Source organism: Protopterus annectens, chromosome 6.part1 (assembly GCF_019279795.1).
Source record: "Protopterus annectens isolate FY-2018-M chromosome 6.part1, PAN1.0, whole genome shotgun sequence".
Classification (NCBI taxonomy): Eukaryota; Metazoa; Chordata; order Ceratodontiformes; family Protopteridae; genus Protopterus; species Protopterus annectens.
Window position 1 is genome coordinate 36,215,588 of NC_056738.1, and position 13,482 is coordinate 36,229,069.

The 13,482-nt window shown below is 36.6% G+C and overlaps 1 protein-coding gene across 2 annotated transcripts in view; it reads left to right on the plus strand.

The window, feature by feature from the left end:
* Nucleotides 1–13,482, plus strand: part of IFT172 (intraflagellar transport 172) — a 3,348,311-nt gene that overhangs the window by 1,266,716 nt on the left and 2,068,113 nt on the right. For both annotated transcript variants that reach the window (XM_044075467.1, XM_044075468.1), the window contains exon 19: nucleotides 9,118–9,202. In XM_044075467.1, the coding sequence (XP_043931402.1) occupies nucleotides 9,118–9,202 (85 nt within the window). The remainder of the gene's footprint in view (nucleotides 1–9,117; nucleotides 9,203–13,482) is intronic.

Below are 13,482 nucleotides of genomic sequence, written 5' to 3' on the forward strand. Positions count from 1 at the left end.
CCATCTCAATACTTTATGTAAATTTAATGGAGCTCCAAATACCACTGGATTTAATAATCCCAACTCCTTTATATTTATTAATTTATAATACTCCTGTCTTGACTGTATTTAATCTAGATCCCCATATAAAAGTGAATATGACTTCTAACAGTTGTTTTTTTATATATTCCTGGAATCATGTACACATTTGATAAATATGACATTTTTCCCATTAATACTGAATTTAGCAAATTAGCTTTTTTCGTATAGGATAGTCTATATGTTCTCCATAGACAACACATTTCTTTCAGTTCTGGTAAAACTTTTCCCAGTACTGAAATATATTTCACTGTAAACTGTATTTCTCTTCTTTTTATCTTCTCCCCAAACCTTTACTTTTATCCTTATAACAGTCTACCACACAAAATAATGCTTCATTCTTCCATAAATTATTTTTACTAATTATAATAAATCATCTGCATATGTATACTTGTTTGTGCTACATATTTTGTGTTCTTCATTTACTATTCACCCTACTTAATACCATATTCATAACCAAAACAAATAATATGCCACTCATAGAACAGACTTGCCTTATCCCATTACTCATCCCACCTTCCTTACTTTCCCATCTGCCACTAAATGTATATGCCTCTGTTAATTCCCATAATATCTTATATCCTATTCAGTCAAATGCTTTATGAATATCATCTACCATAAGTTTTGCATCATGTCTTCTATTTAAGATATTATTTACAGTTTCTCTTATTATCATTAATAATTCTTGACATCCCTTTCCTTTCATATCATATATTTTTTCTATTGTATATTCCATCTTATTTTCCAGTCTTTGTTGAATTATCTTCTTAAAAATTCCAATCTGTATTATTTAGTACTATTAGTCTCCATTTTTTTTATATATTCTTTTTCATCTTTTTTCCAAATAAATTTTAATATTCTACTACTCAATTCCGTATAACAAAAAACTGCATTTAAACATTCATTTTAAAATGTATAATAAGTATTCTTTCTGCCATTCCATTCCAGTTTTATACATTTCATATTCTATTCCATCTGGACCTGCTACTGAATCTATATTAACCTGTCTAAGGACTTTATGTAATGCATACATAGTAATTTCTTTCTCAATGTCCTTATTTACTTGATCTGAAAAGATTTTTAATTTCCATATTTTTTTCCTTTAAACATTTCTTCCACATAATGAACTACAGTTTCCATTATCTGTTTTTGATTTCTTATTGTCTCTCCTTCCTTATTTTTTATCCGTCACATTACACTAGTCTTCTTTTGCAATCTTACCCAAATATGTTGACACTTCTTCCTTCTTTCCTTGTAATAAATATCTTTGTTTATATAACACATTACTGATCTTTTCACAATTTCTTTTATATAACTCTTTTTAGTTTTTGTAATACTCACTCTCATTCCTCTCTAGGTTTCCAAAAGGATTTCTACATATCTTTCTTGTTCTGTTTCTCTGCTTTCCCTTTGCCATTTTAAGAAACTTCTCTTATATTTATTTTTAAATGTAATCCACCATTCAGACCATTTGACATAAAATGTTTTCATAGTAATGCAGTCCGACCTTAATTCTTTGATGTCTTCTTTTCTCTTTTCATTACATTCTTTCTCATTTATTCTTTTTCTTCCTTTTCCTATCTTTATATGTTCTTTATTTTCATTTATCTCCATCCATATTGCTAAATGATCAGTAAATACTCTTACATCTGCTTCCCCTTCTGCTATCCTTATTCCTTCAGACATTGAAAAATAATCTATTTCTGATTTAAGAACACCTCTTATATATATGCCCTATGCCCAGAACTTTCTATTCCATATAACAGTTTACCACATTTTATAACTTCAGCCATTTTTCTTACATCATTTTCTTCTTTCTTTATTCCTCTTAAATGACAGTTAAAGTCTTCTGTTATTATAATGCTCAGATTTACTACTACAAAAGCCAAATATTGTTGAAATAACTCCTCCCCCTTACTTTGCATATAACATATGCATATAATGCTACAACTCTATATATTTTTTCTTGCCATCTGACATCAATAATAGTTAATCTTCCCATTCTTACTAATGATGCGTCTAATATCTTTACCATTCTTCTACATAATACTGCTATTCCTGAATAATGTTCATTTCCCAAATTCCATATTATATTTCCAGTCCACATTTTTGGTTGCAATCTGTCTTCCTTTATTTAACATCTTATATGTTTTAATACAGTTATATTTATATTTATTGAAATAATTAAGTAATTGCTCTATATTTTCCTTAATTTAGGAGAAATCATTTATCCTTTTAAGTTCCATTACTCATTTCCTTTCTTTTTTCTTTTCAATTCATTCCTTTAAACTTTCCTTTCCCATCATTCGCTTTTCTTCTGGTAGAACTATTTTTTTCCTTTTACTATTTTCCAGTATGCATCTTCCTCATCACTAATTTCTGATTTTTTTTCTATTTCCTCTCTGTCTTCTTATTCTTTATTTTTATCTTTTTCTTCTAACATATTATCTTCAGATTTTAATTTCCAATTCTGTTTACTCCTCTGTTTTTTTAACTATCATTAACCTGTTTTTTACAGTCCATCCAGAAATGCCAGTTTGTTGGCATTTCTAACATTTTTAGTTCACATTTTTTGAATCATGTCATCATCACAATTATTCACAAAATGGCATTCTTTTCCCCCCAAAAAGTATGTCATTGGTTGTCACCAGTATTTTACTACACCCCATTACTTTTAGTATTTATAGCACTTGGAATGTGCACAGCCTCTTCCTTTTCTGTTTTCTAAACAACATTACAATCCCATCCCCCAGTCCATAAACCTTTAGTGTCATAAACTTTTGAAATGTTCAGCACTTCCTTATAAAGATTTTTATATGTCTTTTCAAAGTCTCTTGTTCTTTTTCTGTACTGAATTGTTTATGAATTCTTTTTTTTTTTTTTTCCTGAAAAAAAAAAAACTTTTACCACATAATTGTTCCATGGGTTATCATTTTGTCTCTTTTCATATTCACACAAAAAATCCCCCATTCCCTGAACAGTCCTAAAATAATGTCATAGAAAGTCTGCTTATTTATCAAAATAAAAGATCTTACCTTTTGTACCTTGACAGCCAGAGGTAAAACTATGGTGCTCCATACCTTGTATCTGTTTAATTTGATGAACTTTCTACTTTGTATTTTCACCATGTACATTCTTTTCTGGCCAACATTTATTTTTTCTTAATGTTCTTGTTTACTCCTGACTGTCTCAGCATAAGACATTTTCTTTGGTTCAGTGTCCCTTTTTGTAATTTCCTTTGCGTCATCATTCTGAATGTTATACATTATTTCTCCCCACGATACATCTCTATATTCCAGTTCACTCTGTAGCAACATTTCTTGTAATATATATATCATCCCACAACCCTCCTGTCTGGGGGGTTGTGACCACACAGACTTCCTTTGCCATCGGTTCCAATCTGTCAAACAAGTTAGCCTGAAATTCCACCTCTGAATCTTCCTGCTGTGAGCTGACATTTGCCTCTGCTCTCGCTGTCAACCCCTTTATGTCAGGCACTGCCCTCTCTGCTGCCACTGTGCTAGGATTAAGACATGCACACATAATTGCAGCTAGCTCTTCCACACTTATAAAAACAACAACTACAGAAAGTTCCCTGATGCCCTGGCCAAATTTCCTTTAGTAGTATTAATACTACCTTGGGTCTCCCCTGAGCTTAATGGGACTAACAACAAAGATAAAAAAATGAAGAAATGAAATAAAATCCATAAATATATCTAACAGGATTGAAACTTCACAGTTCTCCCATTTATTTAAACATTTCATTTTTTTGCTGATCGTCTTCCTGGTTATCTTGATCTCCCAACACCAGTCTCTAGTTCACATCCAAGGTATTCCTGAGTCTTCAAGTTAGCTCCTAGGATTTTTTTTCTGTCACCCAAGCATATTCCTTTGGAACAATGGAAAGGTTTCATTGACAAAGTCTCTGTATGGGCTTTGTTATTATCAGAAGACTGAGGAACAAATCCCCATTTAATTTATTGGCTAAACATTCTTAACTGATGTTGTCTCTTTAGTCCACCTCAACTGTTGGATATATCATATCCAATTGAATTCAGCATCAGCAACTTTTAGATTCCTGGGTCCAGGGCCTATCTTCCTCCCCTCTACCAGTAATCCCCCTACCTTCTCAGATCTTGTTTGTCACTCATTACTTTTTAAATCTGAATGTGAGCTTTGGGCTCAAAGTACTTCTTGAAGTTTTTGACAGATAAGCTTAACCTTTTTCTTCCACTAGTGAATTTTCAGTATTTTTAAGGTTCTTTCTTTCTTTCTTACACAAGGACTTGTTCCTTTTTCTTTCCTGTTTCTACTGAGTTGTGGATTTTTCTCTTTCTCAACTTTCACTCCATGTACCTTAAAAAAGTTATACTTAGACAGTAGTTGTAGCATTAGTTTGATGTAGATCTTAGATAACAGTGTTTTCCCTGCACATTTCATAGGATTTTTTTTTCTGTAGTATGCTGTATATGTTCTCAGATTGCTTACTGGTTTGTACAATCCCATTATGTCAGACAAGGCTTTAGGGTTTAAAAAGTAAACTACTTGGGGGCACAAGATCCCCCCAAGATCCTCATTCCCAATGTATCTATTGCCTAGGGGGTAGTGCATCTGGATGAGGATTGCACCTCCTGTTTGACTTGTGGGGATAGGGCACTATCAGATTGGCTTAGTGCACTTGTATTAAAATTTTTCTCCCTGCCACAGCAGGAGAACTGACCCCCATCTGCCTCTGCTTCCTCTTTGAGCAAAAAGTCTGGGAACAAGTGTAAAGTAGATAGGGATGAGGATAAAGATAGAGATAAAGACAAACAGAAAGAAAAGGCGAAGGAAAAACAAAAAGAAAATGCCAAAGACAAACAATGGAAGTGATGTCCTGACTCTTTGGGACTTTTGGACCCAACAGATAAGGTTCCAAGATTGTCAGATTGGATTCTTTTATTGGAACCAATAAGGATCTGATCTCCCATGCCTCCTCCTCATTTTCTCAGGAGCCATCTGTCTCCCGACTCTGTTCACCCTTTCTTCAGAACTGGTCATCTCATCTATCTTCCACAAAGCTTTCAATGGTTTCTTCGTTCAGGTTCATGCAGTTGTCAAAGAGCCTATCTGATTTTGATGTTGACAGGATGATGAGGAAGCTTCTGAGGACATAGATCCAGCTCGGGGTCCTCCCTGCACCTCCTTCTGTGAGAGTGCTGGGTCCTACCCTGACAACCCATCTTCTGTTTTCTCCTTCTTAGGTCTAACTTTCATTGTTTGTGATCATGGCGACAAGCATTTTCAATGGAATGCCTTTGTCAGAGCCTGTCCCTTGATTGGCTTGACTCAAACAGTGTCCCTTAGCCGATTGACACCGACAGTGTCATATTTTGAATGGTCTCAGAGCCCATAGACTGATGCCAGTGCTTGGGAGTCGGGGTTGACTCCAAGACACCCAGATCCATCCCTCCCCCTAGGGCATCAGCTGTAGCTAGCTTGGCTGTAGTGTCTGCCTTGGAGCCTAGTTGGATGGATCTTGGGAAGTACCTCTGAAGATATCTAAGGTTTTTTTATGAGGGGCCTTCCTTCTTAGATCTGTATTCCACCCTGGGATATTGGTATTTTATTTCAGGCAATAACCAAGCCTCCTTTTGAACCTGCAGCTGTAGTAGCTTCATACTCTTTCCTTGGAAAATGCTTTTCTTGGTGCTGGTCACTTCAGCCAGAAGAACTTCCGAACTCCAGACTCTGTCATGCAAGCCACCCATGTCTGATTTTTCACAAAGGTGGGAGTTTACTTTGGGAAATCTTAATTTTCTGCCAAAGGTGGCTTCTGAAAATTCTGTAAATCAGACTATTAATTTGCTTTTTTTCTTTCCAAAACTTTTGAATAAAGAAGAATATTCCTTGCATTTTTGGATATCCATCACCAGTTGTGATTTTCTTTATATTGCACGAAGAATTTAAAGAAATCTGACCAGCTCTTTCTTTTTCCAAGGCTGAATTGATAAATAGTGCTTCCAAGGTCACAGAATCCAGGGGGTTGTGTGATTGCATTTCCTTTGTTTACAAAGCAAAGGGACAGTCCTTACCTCAGAAATGTAAAGCTTGTTCTACCAGTGCAGTTACAGCATCATCATCTTTCTTTGCCAGAGAACCCATTGATGACATTTGTGCTGCTGCTTGGTCTGCTGTTCACAACTTTGATTTCTGTTGCAGGCTGGACCTGCAGTGTAGGTCCTGGACTTCATTTGATCCCTCCATTCTCTGGAATGTTTTTCCTCTTTGGCACTTCATGGTTTTTCGTTGCAGGGGATGAAGGTAAAAATACTTGAGGTGGACTTGAAAGACAACTGATACAAAATGTATTGTACTTACCTTAATGCTAGATCCATGTTGTCGTTTTCTGTTTATCTCAACCTTCATTCCTTCTGTTCTGCTTCCAAATTGTTACATGGATAGCTTCTAACTGACCACATCGAACCTGTCTGGAGCCTTGTCATAGTTACAGCGTGGCACTATGTTATTGTTGTTCTCAGGTATCCTTTTTCCTCTTGCATAATACAAATAAGAGTATTTTGGTATAAATAAGCAAACTCGACCTAAGGTAGTATGAGAATAGTAAGGAGAATGGTAGGGAATTATGGGTAGAGGGGTGGAGCCTGACCCTGAGCCCTCAACCTAAGAATCTGAAAGTGATTGGTCTCAGAATCGATCTTATCTGATATACCCAGTAATTGAGACACATGGAAGAAGATGCACATATCTAGCATTATGGTAAGCGTATAACTTTCATTTTCCCCCATAGTTTGTTCTAAATCCATTAATGTCTTTGATCCTCCTGGAAAGAAATATTCAAATTACAGCTAGCTATGTCAACTTGAATCTTACACTTGCCTTTTAAAATCCAGTGATTGCTTGGATAAACTTGCTTCTCTACTGGCTGGTGTACAGGAAATAATTTTTGACAAACACCCTGGTATCCCAATACAGTTTTTAATACACTTCCCTTCTTTAACAGTTTTGCCAAGAGCAGCTCTTTCTGCTGGTATGATTGCATTTTACTAATTCAGGTCTTGGCTGCTTTCTCATTGGCAGATTTGGAGCATGCACATGATGTGCTCTCTCTCTTAACAAATTCCGCTGTGGAATACCAATCCATTTGCTATAGTTCAATAAAATTAATGCAGTCTATTCCTTCCAATTTCTCTGTATAGCAAAAAAAAATAATGTTTTCTGCATGTTCTAACTGTACTTTTTTATTTTAATCATTCTTGAGAAGTCTCATGTTCAGCCATACTTTCCTTCATTTCACGCTCGGATTTCTGCAGTTTTATCAGCTCATCCGAGTAGCTGCTTAAAACGTCTTCTGTTTATCCAGCATTTTGTTATTTGACTTTTATATTCCTCCACTGTCTTATTTTAAACAACACTGAGTGCATTTGATTTATTTTTCATCTAAATTCCCAGAGGACAACAACTTTACTAAATTTGAAACTTGAACTGCATTTTGCTGAACAGTTGCAAGTTTCTTCCCAGACATATATTTTCTTTTTTTTTCTGGATGATTACTTTCTCCAAGGTTCTTCTCTGCTGGCATCAAGGTAGTGTAATTACTAGCCATTAACTGAATTTTATCCATATTGATAACTTTTACTGGCTTTTTTTTTTTTTTTTTTTTAAATAATTTTTCAGTTTTTACACTGGGAGAGCTATAATTAATCTGAGTGTGTATCCATCTTGTAAGTCCTTGTGGGAGCTATACACACAACTTCCAGTTTTTTCTTTATTTATGAGATAAATAGCTGGGAGGAAGTGCTCCTGCTCCCAGACATTGATCTTCCAGCATCTTTTACAAGAGGTGGGACTTTAATGGGAAGCTGCCTCTGAGATGACTGCTGTGAACAGTTTGCTGATGTTTCCTTGAAGAATGCCTGGTGATATTATATATTTATTTATTTGTATTTGTTTACCAAGTTGGACAGTGCAGTGGTGCAGTAGTAGCATTGTCTCCTCACAGCATGAGGTTCTCCGGTTCGATTCTCAGATGGGGTGCCTTCTGTGCGGAGTCTGCATGTCCTCCCAGTGTTCGCATGGGTTTCCTCCGGGTGCTCTGGTTTCCTCCCATGTCACAAAGACGAGACGTGTCTGGAGTGTTTTTCTCTGGGCCTCTGCTGAAAACTGGCTTTGGTCCAAGGTGGACTTTCCCAGTAAATAAATATTAAATAAATACAGTAAAATAAATAAATAAATAAAGATGATCCACCTGGCCAGTGGACCTTTTCAGTGGAGTTCTGGGGAGAGTCATTCTTGAAGATCTGGAGTTAATCGTGTTTTGTAACTAACCTTTAATGTATTACTAGGCTTTGTCCCCATCCAGTCCTCGTTGTGCACTAAGCACGTGAGAGACTGTCTGAAACTTATGGAGATTTGCCCATGGATGAATGACTGAGAGTTCTACTGTTTACCTACATGAGATTGAAGCACATCTTGTTGACTTAACTGTTTTCCAAAAATTGAAGACCAAAAACATTGACTCAAAAACATAGCAAGCCCACTGTACCTCTGTGTGGAGAGGGAGAACCCCCCCCCCCACACTCCCCTAAACTATATATGTATATATATATATATATATATATATATATATATATATATATATATATATATATACATATATATATATATATATATATATATATATATATATATATATATATATATATATACATATATACATGCACACATATATATATATATATATATATATATATATATATATATATATATATATATATACTGACTCTACAGTCAATACCGATGTAGAAAAAAGGGCAAAAATGCTTGTAAAGTGGGTCTCCAGCTTGGACAATGCAACGCATTACTGTGAAACTCACTGAAACATTAAATTTACAAACCAGTGCTTCAACAACACATAACTGTGCTAAGTTCCACTAATGACCTGTGACTGTGAGGCAAGATTAATTGAGTTGATAGGCCTAGGCATTTTATAAAAAAAACACTTACTGGCTCTTTCTTTGTGTGTATGTTTCCTTCAAGGTGTTTTGCTGCTTTGGGAGAGGTGTCAAAATACAGATTCCTTCGTGAAACGAACAAGATTGCAGATGTGGTAGCCAAAGAACATGTAAGTAGTTGAGTTGAATTTGTATTTTTGAGTGATTATATGAATTGAAAACTGAACATTTATCAAATGCAGAATGTAAAAAACATGACTATAGAATTATAAAATGCTGTCTTTTGATACCTTTTTAAGTAGAATCATTTCTTTTGGTACCTTAAGGCTGCATACTTTAAGGATATAGCTTTGTTTGTAAATCAGTTATATATTATTGTATCTTTATATTTTGTAGCCCAGTCTACAGAAAAGTCAACTTTTAAGCAGCTTCTGTTTTCTGGCATCCTTGGAAGTTACAATTATATAGACTAGCTTGGGCAAGACTGAAAATTATGATTTAGCAAGTTATAGATTTCTGTTTAAACACTTAAAAGGGTTTCTAAATTATAAACCATGAATCTTCATTTTAAGGGGAATCTCTATTTGCAGGATTTTTTTTCACCTATGTCCATCAGCTGACCATCAGCTGCAAAACCCCTTCTCCAGTGGCTACAGCCTCCCACCTACCATTCCATCCGTTACCTGACCACTAATTGAACTATGATTACCTAGGCCTTAGTGAGGCCTTTATCCTTTCTATGTGACTGGAGTGGTTTCTCATTTGCAGGGTTGTGCAGCGTCAGAAAGCTTACTATGCTAACCTCAACATGCTTTTTTTTCTGAAATTTTTAGCTAGGTCTCCCACACTTACCACTTCACTCAAACTCCCAAGTATGCTTGGGGTTGATGCTTATTAAACCAGGTACAGTTAGATAACTGCCAGTATTCATTCCACCTTAAATCTTGGAAATGACAGTAATTACTTTGTGGAGTACAGCCTAGCTTGATTATACACAAAAAGTTTGTTTTGCACACATAGCAGAGTGAAATTCTAAAGTCTAGAGTGTGCCCAGTGTTTCCCATAATACATTATGTTGTGCTTGCGTTACGCCACACGCATAGACACTGCACCACTCCTAGTATATTTCCTCACATTTATAGTGATACACTTTTATTTGCCCTGCATGTGAGCTCTATCCCTGAGCCAGTTTGCAGCCCATCTTGTGACATATGGGTTGATATTTAAGCTGGTAAGCTTATTTATGATGCCAGAGTGGGGTATTGTGTCGAAGGCCTTTGCGAGGTCTAGGTAGGCTGTGTGGACTACCTTTCCCTCATCTAAGGCTTTGGTATCCAGTCATGTTAGAAGTGTGATTAGCTTGAGCTGGTACCAGGTTATCTCATACCTTTATATGACAGAGTAGATCAGAAGATTTATTTTAAGTGTCATGAATATCAAAAAAGCAGCTTGTAAGACTGTGCTCTGCATTTAGGAGTGTACTGTTTCTTATTTAGTTCACTTTTTGCTTGCCAGGGTTCCAGGGTTTCTACAGAGGTATACTCCTAGACATTGTTTTTGTGCCACAGTGGGAGAGGACCTGCTTGCCTGTTGTGACGGCATTGTGGCTATGTTTTTGAAGTCACTGCTGTCACCATTTTGTTTCTCTGGAAGTTGCACAGAATCTCTTCTTCAGATTCTGCCATACATTAGCTAAGGCAGTCTGCCTCCACTGGGTAAATCCTAAATTTAAAATGTGTGCTGTTTTTTACATTTAACTTTGTATTAGTATTAAAAAATATAATTTTGTTCTTTGTGTTCTTTCAGGTTTTTAAATGGCACATTAGTTATTTACATTCTTATTGTAACATTATTTATATTTATTTATTTATTTCAGTTTGATTACCGGGGAAGTCCACTGGGCTTGGGGGCCTGTTTTCAGTGGAGGCCCGGGGAGAAAAGCTCCACATAAACAACAATGTTTTAATTAAGAAAGAGTTAAGACACACAAGAACATTACAAGTTAACAGGTGGCTAGAAAGTAGTCTACAAAAACAATATCAGATTGCTAAATTAGCAAAGTTAGCAAAAATTATTGACAATTTCAATTTGGCAAAATTGGCTTATTAAATAAAGAGTCAGAGAAAAGGCAAAAAGAAGGAAGGACATTCAGAACTTTAATGTTAGAAGCTTATGCAATTAGTATTTTAGAATAGGTGAAGGAGGGTAGGGGGTATGCCTGGGTAGCTTAAGCATATAGAGTAAAGATGCTTTAGTTGGTAATAGTTTGGTATTTTAGGAAAGGTTAGAGAAGGATCAGAGAGATTATAGAGGTTAGCCTGGAGAGAAGGGGAAGGATAGTTGGACTGTTGTAGGTTGGAGAGTACAGTTGCAAATCCTATTTAGATAAAAGTGAGAATGGAGTTGGGTTTTGAAGTTATCTAGGTTGTTACAGGTTCTTAGGGAGGAGGGTAGGGCATTCCATTTCTTAGCAAGGGTAAAGGATAAGAGAAGTTGACCTGCGGGGAGCTTAGGTTTTTGTACTGAGATCAGGTTTTGATGAGAAGATCTAAGGGATCTGAGGGGGGTATAGGGTTGCAGAATATTGGAAAGTGCAAGACAGTTAGTAGGATGGAATAGTAATTTGTGGGCTGTGGTGAGTTGTGGAAAGTTAAGATGATTTGGGAGTTCAAGCCAATTTAGAGAGTGGAGGGAGGTGCAGTGATGAGAGGAGGATTTGGATTTGGTGGCAAATTTAGAGATTTTATTGTAGCATTGTTCCAATTTGGAGGTAAGGGTAGAAGATAGGTTAGTGAGCAGTGGAGCGCCATAAAGTAGAGATGGAAGGAGGTAAGTAGAGGCAAGGGTTTGCCTAGAGGAAGGGGACAGAAAGTGGATGTTTCTTTATAATAGGCCAAGTTTTATATGTGTTATTTTGATGTTTAGCTGAATATGAGTATTGAATTTGTACTGGTCATCAATTGTAACACCCAGAAGTTTAGTGGAGTTTACTATTTCAATCACAGAGTTGTTGAGGCTGGTTATTTGGAAAGAGTTTTTATCAAGAGATGAGGATTTGGAGGGGGAGAAAAGCAGGATTTTGGTTTTGTTTGCATTAAGGGAGAGGTGATTTTGGAACATCCAGTTTTCAGTAGTAGAAAATGCTGTTTGGGTTAGTGCGTGGAGCTCTGTTAGGTTAGGGGCGTTGCAGATCAGAGTGGAATCATCGGCGTATTGCACAATTGTCGTGTTGGGGATGGCTTTATGAAAGTTGTTAATAAAGATATTGAATAGTAAAGGGCCAAGAATGGATCCTTGAGGTACACCGGTGGAGGTAGGAAGGAAGGAAGATGTTGCTTGGCCCCATTTCACAACTTGGGACCTATTTGAAAGGTAGGCAGAGAACCAGCAGAGAGCCTTTTGGCTCAGGTTGAGGTCAGAGAGGTGGTTTAGAAGGAGGGAGTGGGAGATGGTGTCAAAAGCTTTAGATAGGTCTAGTAGAATGGATGATACTAAGTTACCAGAGTCATGTGCAGAGTTCACAGAATGAAGAAAGGAGAGTAGAGCGGTGTTAGTGCTGTGTCCAGGCCGGAAGCCGTGCTGGGTAGGGGAGAGTAGTTGGTGTTCCGTAAGGAAAGGCAGGAGCTGTAGGTGGATACATTTTTCTAGGATTTTGGATATAGGGGAGAGGATAGCAATGGGACAGAAATTGGAGACATTACAGTTTTTGCCTCCTTTGTGGAGTGGAAGAATGAAAGCAGATCGCCAGATTTTGGGTGCATAAGATTCGAATAGAGATCTATTTATTAGGATGCTGATGGGAAAAGCTATGGAGTCAGAAGCTATCTTAAGGAAGGTGGATGGAATGTTATCAGGGGCATTGGAGCAAGGCTTTAGTTTATAGAGCAGTTTCTTTATTAGGTTGGTGGGTACTGGTTTGAGATTGAAAGAGGGTAGGGGTGAAGAAGGAGAAGAAGATTGATTTGGGGGGGGGGGTTGTTATTAGTGAAAGTCTTGGTTAGTTCGGCGATAGAGGAGGTGAAGAAGGAATTGAATAGTGAGGCAACTTCTGGATCAGATTTGCTGGTATCAGGACAGGGATTGTTTTTTTGTACCAGGTCTGAGGAGAGAGTTAATGGAGTTCCAGAACTGTTTTGGATTATTTGTGTGATTTTCTTGTAGTTTGATGTAGTAGGATTTTTTATCTGTAATGACTAGTTTTTTGGCTAGATTTCTTAGTTGTTTAAACTTAAGGAACATATCAGGCTGTTTGTGTTTGTGGTAGGCTTTCCAGGTTTTATCTCTTTGAAGCATAATCTTTTTTGTCTCATTGGTGAGCCAAGGGGAGGTTTTTAATTTGATTCTTTTTCTTCCTATTGGAGCTTAGGAGTTCAGGATAGTTAGGAATGTGGAGTTGAAATAGTGGACAGCTTCGTCTAGAGGCAGAGTTTTTAGGGGGTTCCAGTTAGTT